The following is a 27,199-nucleotide window of genomic DNA, read 5'->3' as shown; positions in this document are numbered from 1 at the left end:
CCTTTTCCAAAGCCTTTTCCTAAAGCATAAAAGATTCTTCCTCTCCTGGTATACAGTGTTCCCATATCGAGTGTGTCAGTATTCATGTTTCTTGGAGTACCACCTGTCCTCCTTTTAAGGGAACTGGGGGCAGACTTTTTGCCAAGTCCAGAGCACAGGGCAGTAGATATGGAAAATATAGGCACAGTACCCTGAGGAAATACTGGAAAGCAAAAATGATCTAGTGAAAAATGGTCTAAGAGTAATTGCTTCTAATCTTCTGCTCAGGATCCTGAAACTAGGTTAAAATGTCAGTATCACCGAAATATTATTACTGTTAAACCAGAACCTGCTTTCTCAAAAGTTAAAAATTCTAAAATAAGATTTTTAGCTTCATATTTAATCCTAAAACATTAGGGGGAAGGAAGGAAGGAAGGGAGGGAGGGAGGGAGGGAGGGAGGGAGGGAGGGAGGGAGGAAGGAAGGAAGGAAGGAAGGAAGAGATGGAGGGAGGGAGGGAGGAAGGAAGCAAAGAAAGAAACCCACATTATATATGCACTTTTTTTAGTGTCCCAAATAGTGGCTTCAGAGCTGACTGGATATTTGAACTTGATATTTAAACAAAAAATTAACTGCGGTTTTCTATCTTTTTTATAATCATTTCTTTTATATGTCTTGACTTATTAATTCTATCTCAGGAAGGTGATCATCAACCACCAGAAAAGATCTGGACTTTTTCTTCTCCTTCTACATCTCAGATTCCCAGGTTACACAGATTATGTGCTATTGTTAAATTAATTTATTTTCATAGAATGAGGGCATCCCAAGCCCTCCTGTTGGAAGGCCTGACTAATCTGATTTGATGTAGACAAGAGGTGGGTAAAAGTCTTTCTTCTGAAGACAGGACTGAGTAAGACTTAATCACAATGTCCACGAATGTCCTCGACAGAGCAGCTTCACTAAGCATTTTGGAATGAGGCTAAATCTGCCCTTCACTTCTCTGTTTCCTTCTCTGCCCTTTTATGGCACTCTCTACTGTTTCTTAGGTTGCCAGTGCCTTAGATCCGCCCCCCCATCTTCCCCATATCCACATTGAGAATATCCACAACGGCATACCCATTGTTAGCCACCTGGGATATTTGCATTTAAAATAAAAAAGCCAAAGCCTTAAACCTATTAAAACCCAACATAGAATGCTTACAGTCAGCTCAAAGGTGTGCATGTTGAGGACAGCAAACTCTACCCATTATTCTCTAAACCTAGACCATGACTTCGGTCACCTCCTACCTTCTCAGGCTATGAGTAAAGCAAATCGAAGTTCTCAGGTGTGAGGAGCAATATACTTTAATCAAGTTGCCTTATAGTGTTGGCAATTATTACCTAGTGCCAATATATATATCATTTCTAATTCAGTTTCACAAATATTTGTTTAAAGCCAGAGACATATTTCAACATATATGAATTCTGTGTATAAAATTTCAATATAACATTTCCAGGTATACATGACTCTATAAAATGACACTGAGTTCTCTGGAGGTGGTGGTGTCTCAGTAATCATTAGCTGGTGATAATGGTTTTACTCATAGGGAAACAGGACAGGTGTGAATACGGAAGCCCAGGGCTTGCGCTGGACTTGCCTGTTATGGAAGGAAGTGGGGTTCTAGAAATTGAACTTAGCAATCAGTGGAGTTTTACTTGGCCCAACAAGGCAAAAATTCTCCAAGGGATTTGGAAAACTCCAGGCACAACTTAAGAAACGTTTATCACTGGAAATTGAATATGAAGCTCTGTGGTGCCCAGCAGATAGGTAGAACGAGACAAGGAAGATGAATGTCACCTAAGAAGTCAAATAGTACAGGCTTTCGGTCTGATTATAGTAGGGATCCAGCATCCTTCTGAAAAATGGCTGTTTCCCTGAGCTATGCCCTCATTCCAACACTTTCATCATTCTACATACTCTCCCAGGTTGAAATCTACCACATACCAGTCTCAGCTAGAGTCTAGGTATTTATGCCTCTCCAATGGACATATTCTCCTTCCCAACTTCCACCTCTCTCCTGAGCTTCACATGCATTTTTCCAAAGATCACCTGAACGTTTCTACTTGGGTATAATATAGGAATCTCAAACTCAGTAGGTCCAAAATCAGGCTCATGGTTTTTCTTCTAATCTTGTCCTTCCCCCTTTATTTCCTGTTATTTGCTGGTTGATATCCATATCTACTCATGGTAAAAAATTAGGAATCATCCCTAATTCTCCTGTGCCATCCATATCCAATTAACAGGAACATTCTTATTCTTAGTCCTATGGTCATTCTATTCCACCTCTTTAATACTTTAAAAATGTGTACTCTCTTCTCCAACTTTACTATCTCCGCCCTAATTCAGACCCTTATCTGTTGCCTGGACTGCTCTAAACTTTTCCTAACTGATCTGCTTCTAGTCATGCCTTTCTCAAATAAACCCTCCTAAAAATTACCAGAGGGACCTGCCTAGAATAGAAAGTGAAATACATCACTCGCCTTCCTAAGATCCATCCGTGGCTATCCATTTAATGTTGATTTCTCATCAGCCACACTAGACCCAAGAAGACAGTGAGGAAAACAGTGAGGGAATATTATTAGCATCCTAGAATTTTATACATGGAAAAATGATCTACCAAAAGTAAGGAAAAATAGACTTTTGCAGACATGCAATGACTAAGAGAGTTTACCACTCACAGATCCAAACTCTAAATGAATTACTAAAGATTTATTTCAACAAGAAGAAAAATGGAACCAGACTGAAGACATGTTACATTAAAATATTATAAAGCACAGATACTGTCAAATGTGTCAGTAAATTAATTTTATATTGAAAGTTAAAAGAAAACAAAAACCCTAGATTCTCTGTTTAACAAAAAAGTGAAACCGAAGGCATGGCCAACAATAACATAAAAGTACACAGAGGTGTTTAATGAGTAGCTAAAGCACACTAAGAGTCCTTGCCACATTCAGAATAGAAACGAAGTATTGAATAAAGTTAGAGTTTTAAAGATAATTTATACTTAAATATGTAGATAAGAAAATTAAGGATAATAGCTAAAATAACAATAAAATGTATAGATTAAAAACAGTACAGGAGGGACTTTCCAGGTGGCGCAGTGGTTAAGAATCTGCCTGCCAATACAGGGGACATGGTGCGAGCCCTGGTCTGGGAAGATCCTACATGCCGTGGAGCAACTAAGCCTGTGCACCACAACTACTGAGCCTGCTTTCTAGACTGTGAGCGACAACTACTGAGCCCGTGTGCCACAACTACTGAAGCCCACGCACCCAGAGCCCATGTTCTGCAATAAGAGAAGCCACCACAATGAGAAGGCCATACACTGCAACGAAGAGTAACCCCCGCTTGCCGCAACTAGAGAACGCCCGTGTGCAGCAACGAAGACCCAATGCAGCCGAAAAATAAATAAATGAATTAAAAAAAAAGTATAGGAAAAATAAAATAATTATTTTGAGTTAAAGAGAAATTCAAAAAAGAAAGTATTCTTTAAAGGCAAAGAAATAGGATGGTAAACATAAAATGCAAAATAAAATGTTATCAAGTACAAATAGAACAGTAGTAAGAATAATTACCAAAAAACCTAAACTTACCTATTAAAAGACACATTTCTACTTGTCTCGAGTACAAAAATAAAATTCAGATTTATACTGCTAAAACAGATATATCCAAAAGGGCACCACAGGTGAATTTTAAATTTTTAAAATAAAGTGTAAAAATATAATATATGCTGTGAAAATATTTATCAAAAAATCAGATGGTAGAATTAATATCAGAAGAACTAGATTGTAAATCCAAAAGCATTAATAGACATACAGAGAGACTACATCTATATAAAAGAAATGAGAACATCATAAAAACTGTAACAATCATAAACTTGAATGCACTTAAAACAGATTTAAAATACATAAAGCAATATCTGGCAGAATTACAGGGAGAAATGGACAGATCCAGTCATAATTGGAGATTTCACACATCAGATAAATAAAAACTGAAGATAAATGTGTTAAGCTTTCAAATCAATCAAGAAGATTTTAAAAGTAACCCCAAAGAAAATCTGAAGAAAATGAGTAAACAAATAATAAGGCTAAGAATATAAATGTAGAGTAAACAAAAAATCAATCAAGAGTCTTAATGCAGGCAAATGAGCAATTGTCTATTTTAAAAAATGAATAAAAACGTATGTCTTAATCAATATTAGGAATGAAAAGAAGAATATAACTATAGATTTAGTGTTATTTTAAAATTATGATAGTATTCTTATATATTTTCTTATAGACATGTAAAATATCTCTTGAATAATACATGAAAAGCACTGATTCCTCCAAGGAGAACAATTGTTTGCTGGGAGGGCAGCAAGGGGAGACAGATTTTATTTCGAACAATTTAAATGTATTGCCTATCCAACAAAACTGTAACAGAAGGGAATGCATTTTAAAAGGTAATACAATAATATGACAATGCTAATCCCATCAGTTTTAGACTAAGTTAATCCAATTAGAATTAAATTAATAATAAAGTGATTGAATAATCATTAAAAATCAAAAATTGAATCAGAAATCAAGACTTTCCTACCATTCACCACACCTAAAAAAAAAAAGGCACCAGAACTCCTACAGATCAATAAGAAAAATAAGTAAATAACCCAAAGAAAAAGTGGACCAAATATAGGAACAGGTAATTGTCACAGAAGATAAAATCCAAATGGTCAACAGAAATATATGAAAACCTTTCTTGTATTCAAGGAAATTCTAATGAAAACACAGAAATATTATTTCATTCCAACTGAATTGACAAAACTGACAATAACAAGGATTGATAAGATGTGAGTCAAAGAGACTCTGCTACACAGCTATTGGGTTAGAAATTGATACAGCTGGATGGCAGTGTGTCACTATGCTGTAAACTTTGGATGTGTGTGCCCTGACTCAGTGATTCCTTTCCCTGTAGATATACTGTAGTGAAAGTCACACCTGTGAGCACAGGAGGACATGTCCAAGAATAATCACTATAGCCTCGTTTGCAATAGAGTGAAACTGATAACAATATAAACAATAAGAATTAACAAATTTTGTTACAATCATGTAGAGAAATTCTATACAGAAATAAAATCAATGAACCAGAAATACATATATGTGTTTGTGTGTGTTTGTATGTGTATGTAAATCAAAGATAATATTGAGAAAAAATAAAGTTCCAAAAGTAGACATAAGGTATGATATATTTATATAAACTTTATAAACATAGAAAATACATTCTATATTGTTTATAATTACATACATAACTAGGAAAGGGAATTATTCCCTTTGGGTAAAGGGAATCATTCTTTACAAAAAATAATAATCTCTAAGGTATCTCTTCTGTAAATTGAAACTTTTGTACGTTGAATATTTCAAACAATGTTATTTGCTTATTTAGTGCTTGATTAAACCAGTCTTTGAAAACAAAGTCTTATAAAATAAATTATATTATTTGAGAACTTTATTCTGAAAACAATTATCTTTCATTGAGCAGGCAAGAAAGAATTTTAGAGCAACAAGTAATGTATTTCAAGGAATTTTCTATTTTACTATGTAATTTATAATTACGCAATATGAAAACTAGTATGCTTGTCTATGATTACATTCTCTTTAAATGGCAAGGTATAGAAAGAAACACACTAATACTACTTCTTTTCCAGTTTTATATAACAAAACTTGAAATGTTAGTAATAGAATGCTGATAAAATGAGAACTAACCTTGAGATGAGAGTGATGAGGATTTAGCTTCATCACCCCTTGAGGCACAAATGTTTTTCTCTGTTTCTTTCTCTGAAAGGCCAGCTGTGTTATCGACACCTGATTCTGCTTTCTCTGCTTCAACCATTAAACAAACTGGAAATTCAGGGGGAAGCTGAATACACCTTTCATGGTTTTCTTGATCATCCAAATGTAGAGGAAGTTTAATTACCTATTAAAAGATAGACCTGTTATTGAAACTGTTGAAAATGTTACACACACAGCTAATTATTTCTCTAGAACAAGGATATAATTTGCAAAATCCAAAAGGTCAACGATGAATTCAATTTTTCTAAAACTTCTATTTGTTTTTGTTTGGTTTCATTACAAAAAAATGCATTTTTTGTATTAACAGGTTTACATACAATGTCATTGTTCTATATATTTATTAGTTTCTTTGTTTTATCTTATCATTTCTTTATATTTTTCTTCCAAATAACACTGTGTGTCTAATATTCATGCTGGAATAAAATTAGCAAATATTTATTTACTAGCAAGTATTTACTATCTTCAAGAAACAATATTTTAAGTTCAAAAATAAATGATCAGATGGTAGAATCTAGTGGTGAATATAAGGGTGCTCAATATGCAATTTTTTCAACTTTTCTCTATGCTTAAAATGTTAATAATAAAATGCTTGGTAGAAATAATCAATGACACAGGAAATGAAGCATTCAGGAAAGTGAGGGATTGATAGAAAAGGTTTTCTAGGAAAAAGTTAAAGGCTACCTTCCTTGCATAATTTTCCGTCTTACATTCTTTCACACCCACTCTGGGGGTTGAATCAGAACAACTTCCAGTCTCCTCCTTAAAGCTCAGGGTTATTAGCCTGAGTTCTACCCCTAGTAACACATGAGGTCATGGCTGAGGCACACACCCTGGCTCTGCCAGCCCCTCTGACTGTGGCAGTTTCCTTCCTCCAAAAGACACCGGAGGGAAATGACCAGAACTTTACTTGTTTCCTCTAATCTCTAAGTCTGCATTGCAAAACCACTTTTCTGTTCCAATATCTACTTTAGCTACTTTAGCTACTTTATCTTTCTTTTCTCTTCCCAACCTCAAGTTATTCTTCTCCTAAAAGGACTACTCAAAATTAACTTGTTCAGAAATGTTTGCATTTGAGAAAACTCACATCAGAAAAATCCACATATTTCACAATTGCACAAGGAGGAAAATAGGGTTTCAAGACAAAAATTTTTTATTTTCATCCTTGTGGAAGAGCAGCATTACATTCGTACTTATTCTGCCTTACAATCAGAAAATCATACATCTTGAATAATAGTACTATTCTCATTAGTAGGACTCACTACCCCTCCCCAACTCCTTATGAAATGTACACAGGGAGAAAACTTCTGTTATTGTCTATCAAATAAGAAAGCTAGTGTACAATTATGTCCATTTGTAATGGATAAAAGCCAGACAGACTGAAAAAAAAATCAAACATACAGGTAATGAAGAAAATAAATCACAGCATTTTATGATACAAGCACCCCAGAAAAATAACATAAACAGGTAGAACAAATTTGGACATATAAGACAAAAATAATTTGACTAAAATTTTTTGGAATGCTTTATATTTCATGTATGCTGCCGTTTTCTTTTTTGGATCCTCCAAGGTGGTGGCCTAAAATGAATTTACACAACAGCATTTCTGCTAAAAGACTTGGTTAGAAAATAGAATGCCAAACCTATACCAATAAATGATGTGTGACCAAGTGGCTTTTTTTTTTAATTTTTTATGTAAACTAGGCAGCTTACATTGAAGCCATGTGTATGGCAAAGAGAGCTTTCTGATGGCCACTTTCATCCTGTGGAAATGTGGGTCATTGGGTATCTGTTGTTGGTCTCATCAAATAAATGTCAAGCATGCAGAAGGCAGAGACCACATCTATCTCTTCATATCCCTGGAACAAGCAGTGCTCAACACACAACAGAAGCTCAATAAGAACTTTCAATAAAGAAATATATCCCCCGTCCCATGTCGGTGAGAGCAGTCTGCTCCAGTAGCAACAGATTGTAAACTGAGAAATCAGGGGACTTGGATGGCTGTCCGGACTTATTTATAACATAGACGTCTGGATTAAATTATCCTTAAGATTTCTAACTCTAGAATTTTACCCCTTGTTTGTAGACATAAATTTAATCTGCATCATGAGAAATCAGTATTAAGATGTAATTACTTTTATAGGTTTTGATACTGGAATTTTCAGTATCATGAAAGGAAGCTAAAGGCTAAAAAGAAGCAGCTTTGGAAAATTTTTTAATTCTTTTTCCCATTCACAAAATCATATTGCAAACCTGAAAGTAGAGATTGCACAGCCAGTGGTCCAGGTCCAAGCAAATCAAATCTTCAATTTTCCTGAAGTTGTCAAGTTTCTGGTCATAATGCCCTCGGAGAAGTGGACACTTGAATTTTCCCTCCACTACATCCAAATTGCTATCATACAAAGGGAAACTTGTCCAGCCCACAACTTGGTGGAGACAAGCATATTTCCCACGAAGGAGAATGAGTTCAAACAAGAAAGCGGCACCAGGTTTCACATCCTTCTTAGACGGGAGTACCTAGGACAGACATTAGGACAGGGGAAGATCACGATGCTTGTATTTAGAAACACATCACAGTCAGTGATGCCCACAGATAATTTAGAGTTTAAGAGTTGGTTTGTACTTTTACTGTTTGCTCTTAAAAACTCACCATTGGGTGCACTCACATAAATAAATGTTCCAGCGCAAGGTAATTGAGCAAACAGACCACCATGAAAATATGACCCCAAAAAACAAGATAAATTTGACCCAGTTCAAGATTCTGCCCTTTACGAGCTTTAGGACTCAAACCTGTAATATGTTAACTAAAGTGGTATATACTGTATTGTTGCTTGAGCTGGTACCTCCTTGTATAACTATTTCTATCTTTTGTCTTATTGCTTTACTTGCCTGTCATTCATCTTTGTAGCATTCAGGTAACCAGCACAAGTGCTTTGAACAGAAGAAATGCTTTTCTTAAAAAAAAAAAAAAATGGTTGAACAAACTATCACACTCCAGAGAAACTAATCCTGGGCATAATGATAGTCTGAATTAACTATTACAAGGTCTACCTCTTCAAAGAAATATAGTGTCCCATTTAATTTTGTGACTACTCTGTATATTTCAGTTGACACTATAATGCACATCACTGTATAAGCAATTTGTCAGTGCTAAGTAAATAGTGTTAGGCATAAAGATGGATAGAATGATCAAATTGACCAAGCCATTGTTCACATCCCCAGACTAGAGATGGAGGCTATTCTCCAGCCTTTAAAAAAATTTTTAGGAAAGTGCAAGACATGAATAATCTTTTTTTAAAATAGAGTATAGCCTTCGTTTTTTTTTTAATTCTGTGTGAATAATTATAAATGGACAAAGATAGGGACCTGCCTAAGATTATTTTATAACAATACATTTAACCAAAATTATGTAGGCATATTTTATATGATTTATATAAATACTCCAAGACTTAGTTTATGTTTAAAATGAAGCAGAAGCATCTGTTGAAAAATGCCATAACCCTGTGGCAGCCGCTACTAAACCATTAACAGGATCAGGTTTCATTTAAACCAGATTTACCATTTTCTACAACAGCCCATGGGAGAGCTAAAAACATTATGCACAAATTACAGACAAAAGAGATTCTTAATCAAGCCATACTTTTCATTTGGTTAGATGGCTGTGAGTAACCCTCGTGATAAGAGAATAAAAGCTAAATGAGAAGGAGGAGGAAAAATGGGGTCAGAAACCTGTTTCTGACCATCGTTTAAAAATAAAGCTGAACTACTGCTATTACAGTCATTTCATCAATTTTTGTCTCTGCATTTAGAAGTGAAAACTAATGTCCCTCTTATACTAACCTGATCTTACTCAGTGATATGTTCAAAATATTAACAGATTAAGTAAGAAGTTGACCAGTACTGACCCAATTCTATCATTAAGTTTCCTGTGGTCTTAGGCAAGTCACTTCTCTTTTTGTATCTAAGTTTCCATGCATTCAAATTTCCTCATCCATGAAAAAAAGAATATAAGCATCTTCCTCACAGAGTTGATGCAATTATCAATTTGGATAACAAATATTAAAATGTTCATAAAAACGTACGTAAATATTATTATTATTAATCTTATGACTTTATCCCAACTATTTCTATGCCTTAGATTATAGTTTATTTTAATAAAGAAGAAAAGAACATTTTAAGGTTGAAGATCATCTTTAAATACGTAAAACACTAGTACCATTTTGTGCATGAGAAATAGTTCAAGGCTACCAAACATAACCCAGTAACACCAGGCAGCAGTGTGTCAACTGGAACAATGTAAATTAGAAGCCAGTCTTTAGGCACAAAAGGATCTTCACTTCAGCCTATTTCACAAGATAGAGGTGTCACATGCAATTACCCTGACAGCCCCCCCAAAAAATAAGTATTTGAACAAGACAAAACCTAGTCACTGATATTGACTTAAAAGGAGGGTAAGAGCCATATGTTATCAAACAGAGGAATTTATCTGACAACACTTGTCTTATTTATTCTTTTAGTGCCTTTCCCTTGCTGTATGTTGTAGGAGAGATCTTTTGCCCTGTAATGTGTAGGTTGGGACTCATTTTTTTCCTCTCTGGCAAGAAAGGATCACTAAGTTTCATTGTACCTCCCAAAGGAAGCTTTCCGCAAACCTCAGTATTTCCATAGCTGTCCTATGATGTGATGTTTCCGTAGTTTTCTGTAGCTTTGTAATTGAATGCTATATAATAAAGGAAATAAAAGGATCAGTCTCCTCCCAACTACCAATGCTATCTCATCATCAAAGTCCTGGTAACTGGAGGTCATAATTTCTTCGGAGTAGCTTTATTTTCTGAGTGCCAATGAAGGGCATTCTTTTTTGAAGGAAGAGACATTAGAGAGCTGAATTTCATTGCATAACATAAGGGTAATGCGTTTGATCTTCTATATCAAAGAAGGTGAATGTGAAAGGAGAGTGGAGAACAAGCAGAAAAGAAACAAACAAGAATTTTGAAGGCTGAGGTCTGTACGGAGGATTGGAAGAGAAAGCAAAATTCCTTCCACTTGGACACCAAATACTTTTAAATTGAAGCAACTCAGAAAGGATTAAGGAAGTCTTACAAAATGATGAAAATGCGTACTGACGAAGTATTTTTCAATTGTCTGGATTTTCTGAAATATTTGGAAAGATTATTGTTTTCATACTCAGAAAAAAAGTTGACAAAGTAATTTCAAAAACAGAAGGTTTTCAAAGTTCTGCTTCTCCTTATGATGAAGATGGTCATAAATGACCATAATTCTTACTGTAACAAGGAAAAAACTCCAGGTAAATTACAAAATTACGTATATTTTAAACACCTTGGGAAGCTGAGGACATGAAGCTTAGGGGAAACTAAATCTCAGAGAGCATAACCCCTTCATATATGAGTTAAGACTAGAGGTAGCTTTTTTTTTATTATCTTTATTGGAGTATAATTGCTTTACCATGGTGTGTTAGTTTCTGCTTTATAACAAAGTGAATCAGTTATACATACACATATATTCCCATATCTCTTCCCTCTTGCGTCTGCCTCCCTCCCACCCTCCCTATCCCACCCCTCCAGGCGGTCACAAACCACTGAGCTGATCTCCCTGTGCTATTGCGGCTGCTTCCCACTAGCTATCTACCTTACGTTTGGTAGTGTATATATGTCCATGCCTCTCTCTCGCTTTGTCACAGCTTACCCTTCCCCCTCCCCATATCCTCAAGTCCATTCTCTAGTAGGTCTGTGTCTTTATTCCTGTCTTACTCCTAGGTTCTTCATGACATTTTTTTTCTTAAATTCCATATATATGTGTTAGCATATGGTATTTGTCTTTCTCTTTCTGACTTACTTCCCTCTGTATGACAGACTCTAGGTCTATCCACCTCATTACAAATAGCTCAATTTCGTTTCTTTTTATGGCTGAGTAATATTTCATTGTATATATGTGCCACATCTTCTTTATCCATTCATCTGATGATGGACACTTAGATTGTTTCCATCTCCGGGCTATTGTAAATAGAGCTGCAATGAACATTTTGGTACATGACTCTTTTTGAATTATGGTTTTCTCAGGGTATATGCCCAGTAGTGGGATTGCTGGGTCATATGGTAGTTCCATTTGTAGTTTTTTAAGGAACCTCCATACGATTCTCCTACATTCCCAACAACAGTGCAAGAGGGTTCTCTTTTCTCCACACACCCTCCAGCATTTATTGTTTCTAGATTTTTTGATGATGGCCATTCTGACCAGTGTGAGATGGTATCTCATTGTAGTTTTGATTTGCATTTCTCTAATGATTAATGATGTTGAGCATTCTTTCATGTGTTTGTTGGCAGTCTGTATATCTTCTTTGGAGAAATGTCTATTTAGGTCTTCTGCCCATTTTTGGATTGGGTTGTTTGTTTTTTTGTTACTGAGCTGCATGAGCTGCTTGTAAATTTTGGAGATTAATCCCTTGTCAGTTGCTTCATTTGCAAATATTTTCTCCCATTCTGAGGGTTGTCTTTTGGTCTTGTTTATGGTTTCCTTTGCTGTGCAAAAGCTTCAAAGTTTCACTAGGTCCCATTTGTTTATTTTTGTTTTTATGTCCATTTCTTTAGGAGGTGGGTCAAAAAGGATCTTGCTGTGATTTAGGTCATAGACTGTTCTGCCTATGTTTTCCTCTAAGAGTTTGATAGTTTCTGGCCTTACATTTAGGTCTTTAATCCATTTTGAGCTTACTTTTGTGTATGGTGTTAGGGAGTGATCTAATCTCATACTTTTATATGTACCTGTCCAGTTTTCCCAGCACCACTTATTGAAGAGGCTGTCCTTTCTCCACTGTACATTCCTGCCTCCTTTGTCAAAGATAAGGTGACCATATGTGCATGGGTTTATCTCTGGGCTTTCTATCCTGTTCCATTGATCTATCTTTCTGTTTTTGTGCCAGTATCACACTGTCTTGATTACTGTAGCTTTGTAGTATAGTCTGAAGTCAGGGAGCCTGATTCCTCCAGCTCTGTTTTTCATTCTCAAGATTGCTTTGGCTGTTCGGGATCTTTTGTGTTTCCATACAAATTGCAAAATTTTTTGTTCTAGTTCTGTGAAAAATGCCAGTGGTAGTTTTATAGGGATTGCATTGAATCTGTAGATTGCTTTGGGTAGTAGAGTCATTTTCACAATGTTGATTCTGCCAATCCAAGAACATGGTATATCTCTCCATCTATTTGTATCATCTTTAATTTCTTTCATCAGTGTCTTATAATTTTCTGCATACAGGTCTTTTGTCTCCTTAGGTAGGTTTATTCCTACATATTTTATTCTTTTTCTTGCAATGGTAAATGGGAGTGTTTTCTTGATTTCATTTTCAGATTTTTCATCATTAGTGTATAGGAATGTCAGAGATTTCTGTGCATTAATTTTGTATCCTGCTACTTTACCAAATTCATTGATTAGCTCCAGTAGTTTTCTGGTAGCATCTTTAGGATTCTCTATGTATAGTATCATGTCATCTGCAAACAGTGACAGCTTTACTTCTTCTTTTCCGATTTGGATTCCTTTTATTTCCTTTTCTTCTCTGATTCCTGTGGCTAAAACTTCCAAAACTATGTTGAATAAGAGTGGTGAGAGTGGGCAACCCTGTCTTCTTCCTGATCTTAGTGGAAATGCTTTCAGTTTTTCACCATTGAGGACAATGTTGGCTGTGGGTTTGTCATATACGGCCTTTATTATGTTTAGGTAAGTTCCGTCTATGCCTACTTTCTGGAGGGTTTTTATCATAAATGGGTGTTAAATTTTGTCGAAAGCTTTCTCTGCATCTATTGAGATGATCATATGGTTCTTCTCCTTCAATTTGTTAATATGGTGTATCACATTGATTGATTTGCATATATTGAAGAATCCTTGCATTCCTGGAATAAACCCCACTTGATTATGGTATATGATCCATTTAATGTGCTTTTGGGTTCTGTTTGCTAGTATTTTGTTGAGGATCTTTGCATCTATGTTCATCAGTGATGTTGGCCTGTAGTTTTCTTTCTTTGTGACATCCTTGTCTGGTTTTGGTATCAGGGTGATGGTAGCCTTGTAGGATGAGTTTGGGAGTGTTCCTCCCTCTGCTATATTTTGGAAGAGTTTGAGAAGGATAGGTGTTAGCTCTTCTTGAAATGTTTGATAGAATTCGCCTGTGAAGCCATCTGGTCCTGGGCTTTTGTTTGTTGGAAGATTTGTAATCACAGTTTCAATTTCAGTGCTTGTGATTGGTCTGTTCATATTTTCTATTTCTTCCTGATTCAGTCTTGGCAGGTTGTGCATTTCTAAGAATTTGTCCATTTCTTCCAGGTTGTCCATTTTATTAGCATAGAGTTGCTTGTAGTAATCTCTCATGATCTTTTGTATTTCTGCAGTGTCAGTTGTTACTTCTCCTTTTTCATTTCTAATTCTATTGATTTCAGTCTTCTCCCTTTTTTTCTTGATGAGTCTGGCTAATGGTTTATCAATTTTGTTTATCTTCTCAAAGAACCAGCTTTTAGTTTTACTGATCTTTGCTATCATTTCCTTCATTTCTTTTTCATTTATTTCTGATCTGATTTTTATTTCTTTCCTTCTGCTAACTTTGGGGTTTTTTTGTTCTTCTTTCTCTAATTGCTTTAGGTGCAAGGTTAGGTTGCTTATTCGAGATGTTTCCTGTTTCATAAGGTAGGATTGTATTTCTATAAACTTCCCTCTTAGAACTGCTTTTCCTGCATCCCATAGATTTGGGGTCATCGTGTCTCCATTGTCATTTGTTTCCAGGTATTTTTTTATTTCCTCTTTGATTTCATCAGTGATCACTTCGTTATTAAGTAGTGTATTGTTTAGCTTCCATGTGTTTGTATTTTTTACAGATTTTTTTCCTATAATTGATATCTAGTCTCATAGTGTTGTGATCAGAAAAGATACTTCATACAATTTCAATTTTCTTAAATTTACCAAGCCTTGATTTGTGACCCAAGATATGATCTATCCTGGAGAATGTTCCATGAGCACTTGAGAAAAATGTGTATTCTGTTGTTTTTGGATGGAATGTCCTATAAATAACAATTAAGTCCATCTTGTTTAATGCATCATTTAAAGCTTGTGTTTCCTTATTTATTTTCATTTTGGATGATCTGTCCATTGGTTTAAGTGGGGTATTAAAGTCCCCTACTATGAATGTGTTACTGTCGATTTCCCCTTTTATGGCTGTTAGTATTTGCCTTATGTATTGAGGTGCTCCTATGTTGGGTGCATAAATATTAACAATTGTTATATCTTTGTCTTGGATTGATCCCTTGACCATTATGTAGTGTCCTTCTTTGTCTCTTCTAATAGTCTTTATTTTAAAGTCTATTTTGTCTGATATGAAAATTGCTACTCCAGCTTTCTTTTGGTTTCCATTTGCATGAAATATCTTTTTCCATCCCCTTACTTTCAGTCTGTATGTGTCTCTAGGTCTGAAGTGGGTCTCTTGTAGACAGCAAATATATGGGTCTTGTTTTTGTATCCATTCAGCCAATCTGTGTCTTTTGGTGGGAGCATTTATTCCATTAACATTTAAGGTAATTATCGATATGGATGTTCCTATTCCCATTTTCTTAATTGTTTTGGGTTCATTATTGTAGGTCTTTTCCTTCTCTTGTGTTTCTTGCCTAGAGAAGTTCCTTTAGCAGTTGTTGTAGAGCTGGTTTGGTGGTGCTGATCTCTCTCAGTTTTTGCTTGTCTGTAAAGATTTTAATTTCTCCATCAATTCTGAATGAGATCCTTGCTAGGTAGAGTAATCTTGGTGGCAGGCTTTCCTCCTTCATCACTTTAAATACGTCCTGCCAGTCCCTTCTGGCTTGCAGAGTTTCTGCTGAAAGATCAGCTCTTAACCTTATGGGGATTCCCTTGTGTGGCATTTGTTGTTTTTCCCTTGCTGCTTTTAATATGTTTTCTTTGTATTTAATTTTTGACAGTTTGAATAATATGTCTCTTGGCGTATTTCTCCTTGGATTTATCCTGTATGGGACTCTCTGTGCTTCCTGGACTTGAATAACTATTTCCTTTTCCATATGAGGGAAGTTTTCAACTATAATCTCTTCAAATATTTTTCCAGTCCCTTTCTTTTTCTCTTCTTCTTCTGGAAGCCCTATAATTTGAATGTTGGTACGTTTAATGTTGTCCCAGAGGTCTCTGAGACTGTCCTCAGTTCTTTTCATTCTTTTTTCTTTATTCTGCTCGTAGTTATTTCCACTATTTTATCTTCCAGGTCACTTATCCATTCTTCTGCCTCAGTTATTCTGCTATTGACCCCATCTAGAGTATTTTTAATTTCATTTATTGTGTTGTTCATCGTTGTTTGTTTCATCTTTAGTTCTTCTAGGTCCTTGTCAAATGTTTCTTGCATTTTGTCTATTCTATTTCCAAGATTTTGGATCATCTTTACTATCATTATTCTGAATTCTTTTTCAGGTAGACTGCCTATTTCCTCTTCATTTGTTAGGTCTGGTGGGTTTTTATCTTGTTCCTTCATCTACTGTGTGTTTTTCTGTCTTTTCATTTTGCTTATCTTACTGTGTTTGGGGTCTCCTTTTTGCAGGCTGCAGGTTCGTAGTTTCCATTGTTTTCAGTGTCTGTCCCCAGTGGCTAGGGTTGGTTCAGTGGGTTGTGTAGGCTTCCTGGTGGAGGGGACTAGTGCCTGTGTTCTGGTGGATGAGGCTGGATCTTGTCTTTCTGGTGGGCAGGTCCACGTGGTGTGTTTTGGGGTGTCTGTGGACTTATTATGATTTTAGGCAGCCTCTCTGCTAATGAGTGGGGTTGTGTTCCTGTCTTGCTAGTTGTTTGGCATAGGATGTCCAGCACTGTAGCTTGCTGGTCGTTGAGTGAAGCTGGGTGTTGGTGTTGAGATGGAGATCTCTGGGAGATTTTCGCCATTTGATATTATGTGGAGCTGGGAGGTCTCTTGTGGACCAGTGTCGTGAAGTTGGCTCTCCCACCTCAGGGGCACAGCACTGACTCCTGGCTGCAGCAACAAGAGCCTTTCATCCACACGGCTAAAAAGAGGAAAAGGGGAAAAAATCATAAATCTTGTTCTCAAAGTCCACCTCCTCAGTTTGGGATGATGCGTTGTCTATTCATGTATTCCACAGATGCAGGTACATCAAGTTGATTGTGGAGCTTTAATCCGCTGCTCCTGAGGCTGCTGGGAGAGATTTCCCTTTCTCTTCTTTGTTCTCACAGCTCCCGGGGCTCAGCTTTGGATTTGGCCCCGCCTCTGCGTGTAGGTCGCCGTAGGGCATCTGTTCTTTGCTCAGACAGGACGGGGTTAAAGGAGCCGCTGATTTGGGAGCTCTGGCTCACTCAGGCCGGGGGGGAGGGAGTGGCACGGAATGTGGGGCGGGCCTGCGGCGGCAGAGGCCAGCGTGACATTGCACCAGCCTGAGGCGCACCGTGCGTTCTCCTGGGGGAGTTGTCCCTGGATCCTGGGACCCTGGCAGTGGCGGGCTGCACAAGCTCTCCGGAAGTGGGGTGTGGAGAGTGACCTGTGCTCGCACACAGGCTTCTTGGTGGCGGCAGCAGCAGCCTTAGCGTCTCATGCCCGTCTCTGGGATCCGTGCTTTTAGCCGCAGCTCACGCCCGTCTCTGGAGCTCCTTTAAGCAGCGCTCTGAATCCCCTCTCCTCGCGCACCAGGAAACAGAGGGAAGAAAAAGTCTCTTGCCTCTTCGGCAGCTCTAGACTTTTCCCCGGACTCCCTCCCGGCTAGCCGAGGCGCACTAACCCCCTTCAGGCTGTGTTCACGCCGCCAGTCCTCTCCCTGCGCTCCGACCGAAGCCCGAGCCTCAGCTCGCAGCCCCGCCCGCCCCGGCAGGTGAGCAGACAAGCCTCTCCGGCTGGTGAGTGCCGGTCGGCCCTGATCCTCTGTGCAGGAATCTCTCCGCTTTGCCCTCCGCACCCCTGTTGCTACTCTCTCCTCCGCGGCTCCGAAGCTTCCCCCTCTCCGCCACCCGCAGTCTCCACCCGAGAAGGGGCTTCCTAGTGTGTGGAAACATTTCCTCCTTCACAGCTCCCTCCCACTGGTGCCGGTCCCGTCCCTATCCTTTTGTCTCTGTTTATTCCTTTTTCTTTTGCCCTAACCAGGTACGTGGGGAGTTTCTTGCCTTTTGGGAGGTCTGAGGTCTTCTGCCAGCGTTCAGTAGGTGTTCTGTAGTTGTTCCACGTGTAGATGTATTTCTGGTGTATCTGTGGGGAGGAAGGTGATCTCCGCGTCTTACTCTTCCGCCATCTTCCCGGAAGCCTCTAGAGGTAGCTTTACTCTCAGGGAATGGGTGAAGGAGTAGATCTGTCATTGGGTGAGAGACTTTGTAGGTAAAAGGAGAAACTGGCTAAAATTTTAACAGTCTTGGACTAATGTGGAAGGTCGAATACACATGAGCTCCAGACACCGAATGAGTCCTTACTATTTACAAATTCTCAATTTTAGGACTCTTATTCAGCAGCATGTGAGCAATTGAGTTCAGGCTGAAAGTCAAAAAGAGACCTTCCATGGCACAGAAATCTCAAGGCAGGGCTAGGGAGCAGAGTGGTTATGTGCTGCTTGGATACCAAGCCCAGCTGGAAGGAGGGATCTTTCACACCTGAAAACTTTTAAAACCAGTGGTGAATTAAAACTAATCAAAGCCACAACCTAACCCCAACTTAGCTTAACTCTAATCAGAAAGATCACTCTAGCTGCCTGACAGAGGCTGCTTTTTTTGTGCGGGGTAAATATTTTCTACTTCAGTCTTTACAATTCATTTATACACAATATCTGGCATACAATACACAACTATGAGACATCCATAGAAGAAGGGAAATGTGATGCACAGATAAAAGAGGACAGTCAATGGAAACTGACCCACAGATGACTCAGATGTTAGACTTAACAAACAAATACTTTAAACAATCATTATAATTAGGATAAAGAAATAAGGAGAAAGATGGAAATAACCGGGGGAGGGAAGAAAATTTCAAGAGTGAACTTTAAAAATGTTTAGGGTACTTGAAATGAAAAATTCATTGAATGGGCTTAACAGTAGAAATGGACATGGCAGAAAAGGATAGATGACCTCTAGCAGAGGCCAGTAGGAAAGTCCCAACTGAAGCACAAAGGCAAAAATAATAAAAAAAGGGGGGAAAAAAACCCCCAGCTGATCAGAGCATGTAAGATGTGTGGGACAGTAATAAACAATCTAAACACATGTAATTGGAGTCCTAAAAGGAAAAGAGAAAGACAATGGTGCAGAAAAACATGTGAAGAGATAGCGGCTGAGAATTTTCCAAAACTGATGAAAGACATCAACCCACGAAACCAGGGAATTCAGAAAATCCCAAAAAGAAAAAGGAAAAAGGAAACCTGGGCATATCATAGTCAAACCAATAAAATCAAAGATAAAACCTTAAAAATAAAGGGCTACCTATGATATTTAACAGAAAAGTTCATTATTGAATGTCAAAGGGTCATACTTTCCTTATCATGAAATCCAGAATTAATATAAAAATATTATCTATCATATGGAAAATTCTACTTCCTTTTTTTGTCCAGCTTTTTTGCCCTGCAACTCTGATCATAAAAAGTTACTTTTATCTCTGGCAGTGAACAAAATGTTACCAGAAACTTTGGTTCAGTATAAGCTCTACTTTTTGCTCCTTGGTAGGCTGTTTCTTGCCTGACATCATATCGTCACTTTATATTTATCATAAAACTTATAATTCTTCAGCATTGCATTAAAGACCCTAATGCCACCTCACTACAATCTAACTTTCTAGTTTTATTTTCTGTTAAACATATAGTTAAATATATGTTAAAATATGTAATACATAAACATGCAAATTAAATATGGTCAAATTTATTGATAATATATCTGCCTCTCTCTCTCTCTCTCTCTCTCACACTCACACACACACACACACACACACACACACACACACACACACACACAGAGTCTACTATTTTCTCATGACAGCCTCTTCCTCAGGACATACCTCTTCCTCCCCCAAGTTTTGCTCATTATAACCAAAGAATCTCGTGTCTTCAGTCTGGACAATATCTTTTAGGGCATAATTTCTAATCTCCAGGCTTTCAAACAGAAGTACAGGCAGAGATACTGGTGAGGCCCAGACATTAATTTGGAGACTTAAATGTTTTCATAACAATTACTAAGATATTCTAAGCTTTTTGAAGTTCTTAAAACTTAAAATAATAACAGTATTAACAAAAGACCTCAGTGACCTCAGAAAAGGGCATTTTAAAAATTTTGTTGAGGAGTACAGACTATCTAATTAAAATACTGATTGTACATAGGCCACATAATTTAAGAAGCACTGTTATATTCAGTCCCTTGCTCAGTTAGAAATCTTTTCTGTACTACAGGGGATAGTTCAGTCTCTATCTGAACCCTACACTGATAGGAATGTTTGCCAATTCATAAGGTGAACCAATTCCTTGTGAACAGCTATTTATTAGAAAGCTTCACTCCCTCCTCAGCAGTTATGGTGTCATTAAGTGCTGTTCATCAAATATTTCCAGCTCTTCACCTTCTAAGCGTATAGTAGGATTGCATGTCCAAGCCCCGTTGTGGTTGGCTGGGCCCTTTGACTAGTTCTGGACAAGGACCTCTGAGTGGACAGAATATGTGTCACTTCTAGGCCAGGGCACTTATTATTGGTTCTAGATTCTCCAGAGTTTTCTTTCATTTTTCTCCTTTGCTACATTGACCAGTGACCAGTCTTTGACTTAGAATGAGAATGGATAAAGCAGAGCCCCTAGCTGTCCTGAAGTAGACACACAGCTTGGGTGAAAAATAAGCTTCTGTTGAATTAAGCCACTGAAATACTGGGGGGTTTTGTTACCATAAAATAACCAAGATAATATTGACTGACTGCTCCTGCTTTGTATTGGCTCACATCCAGTCTTAGCTGTTCTATAAACATGATTATTATACCACAATAGCTTCAGAGCCATATTCTAAGTCATTGGATATAAAGTCGAAAACTTAGCGGTTCTTTGCCAGCGTCATGATAAAACCAACTGTAGAGAAAAACGCAAATACTCACGTAATCTGCACTACAGTGGATAAACAGAATACCCAGCAATGCTTCAGTTGTTTGTGGTAAGACTACAGTGATGCTGCTTGGATATTCTTTGGTTGTAATTCCTATAAATGCATCTTAAATGCTTTTGACTTTATATGTAGTTTACCTCAGTCCTAATTGTTCAATCCTGCCGTGTTTAATTGCTTCTCTGATTTAAAAGGGAAGCTATATGTCCTCATGGGTTAAAAGCATGGGCTTTGGCATCAGACAAATGTTAAGATCAAATCCCAATGTAACACTCCAGTAAGTAACCTATCATTTTGGGATGGATCTTTGTTTCACCATTTATGAAGTGCTGGTGGTGGAGGTGGAAGGGGTGGGAAAGGAAGGACAGTGGTGATGAGGGGAAGGTGGCAATTTGAGAGAATGGGAAATGAACAAAATGGTGTCTTCTGGGACTAATATTCTGTAGGGAATAAGCATAGTTAAGGAATTAAATAAATATACTTAATTTGCATTAGAAAATAGCAAAGTGTTCTTTCTGAGGCAAACAACTCTGGACAGATGACTGGGAATTGAAGCCACAGCACAGTGTAATCTAGGTTATCCAGTGAGAGTTTAATAATACCATTATTTTCCTTTCCATTCCCTTTGCCAAGATAAATAAACAGACATATTAGCTCTAATTCCCAGTCTTTCTGCTGTGGGATGAAAGAAAGTAATTATTCTTGGAAACTTATCTTGGTCTAGGGATCAAGGACAGAGGGTGGTAACAGCTATAACTATCATAGCTTCTGAATAGAAGAAGAGAGAAAACCTTACACCTACACCGTTGGAAAACCAGTGTTCTCATGTGCAAATGTAACAGTTCCAGTTCCCTGTTTTAGAAATTAATTTCTTGAGTTCCTTAAACCTAACAGTAGAGCATCAACCATTAACATGTATCAAAAGCTTACTAAATGCAAGGTACTTTTTAAATCACTTTATCCTTATGAACACAATCACCACAGTAATCCTATGAAGTTGATTCTATTATAGCTCCATTTGACCAATGACACAACTGAGGCAAAGAGAGCTGGCCCAAGGTCACACAGAAAATAGGTGTAGAGGGTAGAGCAGGGATTTGATTCCTGGCCATGTGCTCCAGAGCCATTCATGCCATGCTTCCGAAATGTTGGAGGTGAACATCAGACAGCCTACCTTGGATTCCTGATGAAGAAGCTTAAGACCATCCCTCTACACCCTATTTCCTGCTTCTCCTTATACAGGCTGAGGAGCTGGGCTCCTTCCCACGTTTCTCTGTATTCAGCCTGTTCTCTCCTTAATTGCTCCCACTGAGTTCAGGCATCAAAAGTAGACACAGAACTTACCAAGAGAAAACGTCTCCAACAAAACTCCATCATTAGCATCCGGAAAAACTCCATCATCCAGCATCCTTAAAGAATGAATCTCTCTGACTATATACACATATATATGCATAAAACCGAAGCACATTGCTGTACACCTAAAACTAACACAACATTGTAAATCAACTATACTTTAATAAAAAGTAAAATAAATTTTTAAAAAATGAGTCTTTCTGAGGGCTAGATTCATCAGATAGCTTACAAATTAGTAAATCTGAATAAAAATCTTCCTAAAATGAGGGCACAAGTCTATGATCTCTCAAACTTACAGTCCCTGAATTGAATTTTGTGATTTCTCAACAAAGAATTTAATTATTTAAGAAACCTCTACAATCATACGATGATGTCCTCAAGGACGTCATCTAGCAGTCACCCAAATTTGATTTGTGTAAGAATTTTACCCAAAGGAGTTTATTAAAAATGCAGATTTCTAGGCCCATTCTCATCCTTTAGTCAGTAAGTCTGGGGTGAAGCTCAGGAATTTGAATTTCTACAGGCATGTCTAGGTAATGGTGATTCACGTGGTCCTTCAGACCACACTTTGAGAATCATCGTCCAGTATGGATGCCAAGACAAGACAGGTTTGTGTGTCCTTGATCATATGTCTAATTGACTTCATAGCTTAGGGCAGCCACATTTCTGTCTAAAATCAAACTGATTCATACCTGAATAATTACTGGCTAAAAAATATGGCCTTTCCACCATTTTCCATCAAACATGACTGAAATCAAGAGGAAATATATGGCATGGCATCTCATTACATCGCAATTCCATTACCTGACCTCAACCTCAATGTGTCATAACTCATCTCTTCACCTGCTACTCAAATGTTCAACTAAGAATATTTCACTCTAGGGAGATGGCAAAATCTAATTGAATATTTTAATTTAGAAAATTCAGTTCTGGGATTTCTCCCCCTACCCCCCCCTTTTTTTTCTTTTTTTGAAGTGAAAACAAAAGTTGAATTTTCAGTTTTTCCTTGTTAGGCAAAAGATAGATTTTTCCCTTCTTTGTCCCTGAGAGTTGAAGACACTGGGGAAAAATTGGGCACAGCCCATTACTTTTACAAACCCCAGTGACTGAGCCTCAATGCACAAAAAGATGGCATTTCTGAACATCTGCAGCATGATTAGATCAAAGACCAACAAATTAACCACAAATGGTTTTACAAGGAACAGGCAAATACATCATTTGGAAAGGATAAAACTTTTGGCAATAATTGCTAATCAACACTTTCCCTTTGGGAAACCCACATTGTACCAAAGATATCTGGCAATGTATTAACGCCTGTGCAGCGTTTTACATTTTACAAAGCTCTTACATGCACAATATAACATTTGATCTGCGTGTCAATGTAGTTAATATTAGCCCATTTTACAGGTGATTGAAAACAAGCTTTTAAAAAGTAATGATTTGTTCATGTTTTCCCAGCTACTAAATTATTGATTTGACTATGTCAAAAGCCATATCCAACTTCAGGACTTCCCTCTGTTCATTCATTCATTCAGTCAGTCATTCATTCACACACCTTTATTAAATGCCCATTTGTACTTAAGCACCATTTTTGGCACTAAGGATAAAAAAAAATTAAATCAGCTCTTCTTCTTGAGCTACAATCTGGTAGTGGAGGGGGATAAGCAATAAACAAATAAGACAATATCAATAGTGATAAATGCTCTAATTTATCACTAGTGATATCGAAACAATAAAAATAAATTAGAGACATACTAGAAAATGACCAGAGGAGGAGCTATCCTGTTAAGAAAATGTTGTCTCGGGAAGGGACACTTAACCTGGGACCCGCAGTGTCAAGGTTTGAGGAGGAACCCCACTAGGCAGGAAGCCACAACTAACGCAGCCTTGTAATAAGAATGAGCTTGGTCTGTTCAAAGAACAGAAAGTGAGTCTCAAATGAAATACACAAGCAGAAAAGTCACATGAAATAAATTAGAAAGGGGGATAGAGGCCCGATCACGTAAGGCTTGGAGGCCCAGGTAAGGAATTTGGATTTTATTCTAAATGTAATGGAGAGCTACTAGGAGAGCTTAAGCAGAGGCTTGACATGCTCTGATTGGCAGTTTACTAGATTGACCTTTATTGGTCCTTGAGTTTAGTGATTTTTTGTTTGTCTGAACCCGAATTCTTTTCCTGCCACCACTATAAGCTTTGAGAGCCCCGTCAGTTCAAAGTCATTGAGTACTGCTTGGTACACCTATGAGGCAGATGGATAGGAAAAGATAGCCAGCCCTGTTCTTTGCAATTACCAGGCCATGTGACCTTGGAGAAATTCTTTACCCTAGTCAGCCCTTTGCGACTTCACTCGACGTTCATGGGAGAATTAGTGCCTTAAAAGTCATTGTAAAGCATTTTGTATAGATGTTGAAATATTAAAACCTATTCCCTCTGAATGTGAGTGAGTTCAAATATAGAAGCAAGTTCCTCCTCTTTAGAGAATTCAAAATGATTTGATTGTTGAATTGCATGCAAAGTGAACAAGAACGACTATTTTGTAACTAGGGCATTCTTAACCCTGAATAAATCAGATGTGAACAGATGTAGAGAACAGACACAAAGGACAAAGTTGGATTTATGGCATTTTGAAAGCAGTTCCAATAAAATAAAGAATGTTAATCTGCATAAAACACCAAAAGTTTTAAAAAGTGAAAACATTTTTCAACTATAAAGTAGAAATCAGTTGTCTATTTGAAGTCTGAAATGTGAGTCTTTTGAATTTTTAGATGTATTCATTCATTTAAAAATATTTATTAAGACAGCCACAGTTCTAGGTGCCAGAGATTCAGCAGTGAACAAAATAGACCCCAGTTCTTGCGCTCAAGAAGCTTACATTCTAGTGCTGGCAAATACGTTTGAGGGACCACCTGTCAATATTATGTAATACGGCAGCCCCATTCCCGAATGAGACTGGTAAAAATGACTTGATTATTGAATTGAATGCAGAGTGAACGACAACTACTAATTGGTAACTAGGGCACTCAACTCTGAGTAAATCAGATGTGAACAGATGTAGAAAACCGACACAAAGGACAGAAGAAGAGACAGAAAGAGCGAGGGATTTGGCTTTAGAAATGGAAATAAACCTGGTAAAAATACAAAGAAAAATTACAGGAATAGATGAGTAGTTTACAGATTTGAAAAACCAACATATCAGTTCTTGCCATTTTCTGTAGGGTAGTTTGTGAACCTCGGTGTGTGGACTGTGGGCTCCAATCTCAGCTTCAAACTTCTGGTCAAGTTCTCATCTCTAAAACCTCAGTTTCTCTAATCTGCAAAATGGGATTAACAATAGATTGCTCTGTGTGAAATTTGCGCTGATCGTGTGTATTAAACACATAGTGATGAAACTGGCACAGTTCAGGCACTCAATACACATTATTCTTCCTCTCTGCCAGAGACTATGAGACAATGAGAGCATGACTTTTTGCACTGATGGCCCTGAAACCCCTCACATCATTCAGTAACAAGAAGTAGAGGCAAAAAAGCATCCAATAAATTTAATGGAAACTGAGTTTTCTTAGAGGGAGAAATCAAGAATGGATTAACTGATACTTCTTGAAGGCATGTTTTGGAGGGCTGGAGAAATCTAACAGAGAGAGGGAAAAGAAGAGAACATGCTACATGAAGAATTATTATTATAATGAAAAACTAATTATAGCCACCAGTTATTTCCTACATGCAACCCGCTATGCTAAGCAATCTATACATCACATTATTTAATGCTCAGAAAGTCTCTGTGAATAAGGTAACAGATTCCCATTTTACAAATGAAGGAACTGAGGCGAGGGAGATTAGGTAATTTTCCTAAAGTGATGAATGCAAAGTAAGTAGCAGAAGCAGACCACCGTTAAAAACAGCATATGCCCAGGGACCACTCACACCACTCAGGAGAAGCCATTTACAATCAGGACTCTCACAAGTCTGGGGGAATCCGTGACCAGCGGAAGTGACCATTTCAAATACTGACCAAAAGGGCTTCCTCCACTGATATAATGGCAAACTTTCTAAAGCCACATGATATAATATACTCCAGGGCTATTCACTATGAATGGTAATAATCAATAAAAGCAATCAAGCTCTAGTTTTCCTAAGACCACTCCTTCCAAGGAGTTATTAAAATCATTTCAATTCTTTGATATTAAATGTCACACAGAAAATAACCTCTTGCAAAATGTTGGGTTCATCGTATTTTAAGAATGAATACTTTAGGTCATTTTAATCAGTTTCTGATATATGCAGTTTTCAGAAAGCACTTCAGGGAAGAACACTGGGGCCGTGACTAATAATGACAAGAATATGAACTATATTCTTCATATACATATTGGAATCAGAACATTATTGAGGTACTTTACCATCTTAAGTATTTAGGGAGCTTTAAATAAAAAATAAATTTGCCTATTTCACTGAAATTGAGCATCCTTTTCTCAGGCATAAAACTTCAAACTTATTAATTTCATGGCTATATTTTAAAATGGGTGCCAGTACCAGCTAGATGACTGCATGATAAGTGTCTTAAAAGTTCAAGAAAAGGCACTAAATTTTTCACAGTATTTGTGTTTCATTCTCAGCGTAATAAAAATATGCCACCCTTTTAATAATGAATAATAGATACTCAGTTTGATTTACCTGCATGGATTAAATGTCATGTTTGAAAAGTTGCTATTTTATTCATATTGGATTTCCCTCCAGTAAAACAAAAATGGTGCCCATCTACTACTATAATAATGATACCTTGCCACACTGATGTATAAATAGTAACTGGTTGATATACTTCTTAAAATTCTATAGAACCATGAAAGAGTCCAATAACACAGTGAGTTTAAGTCAGGTTTTCTCTGGAGCTTCTGAGGTGCCTATATGTGCCATTCAATTAGCCAAAACCC

General features: G+C 37.4%; 1 protein-coding gene across 1 annotated transcript in view; it reads right to left on the bottom strand.

The window, feature by feature from the left end:
• Positions 1-27,199, bottom strand: part of LOC101272296 (uncharacterized) — a gene marked incomplete at its 5' end in the record, with an annotated part of 197,820 nt that overhangs the window by 105,364 nt on the left and 65,257 nt on the right. Inside the window, 2 exon segments of the mRNA XM_049716165.1 lie at positions 5,757-5,967; positions 8,094-8,357. Of these exon segments, the coding sequence (XP_049572122.1) occupies positions 5,757-5,967; positions 8,094-8,357 (475 nt within the window).

The sequence above is a fragment of the Orcinus orca genome, chromosome 10, assembly GCF_937001465.1.
Source record: "Orcinus orca chromosome 10, mOrcOrc1.1, whole genome shotgun sequence".
Lineage (NCBI taxonomy): Eukaryota > Metazoa > Chordata > Mammalia > Artiodactyla > Delphinidae > Orcinus > Orcinus orca.
The sequence above is the reverse complement of the archived record's forward strand: the minus strand, read 5'-3'. Positions and strand labels throughout refer to the sequence as shown.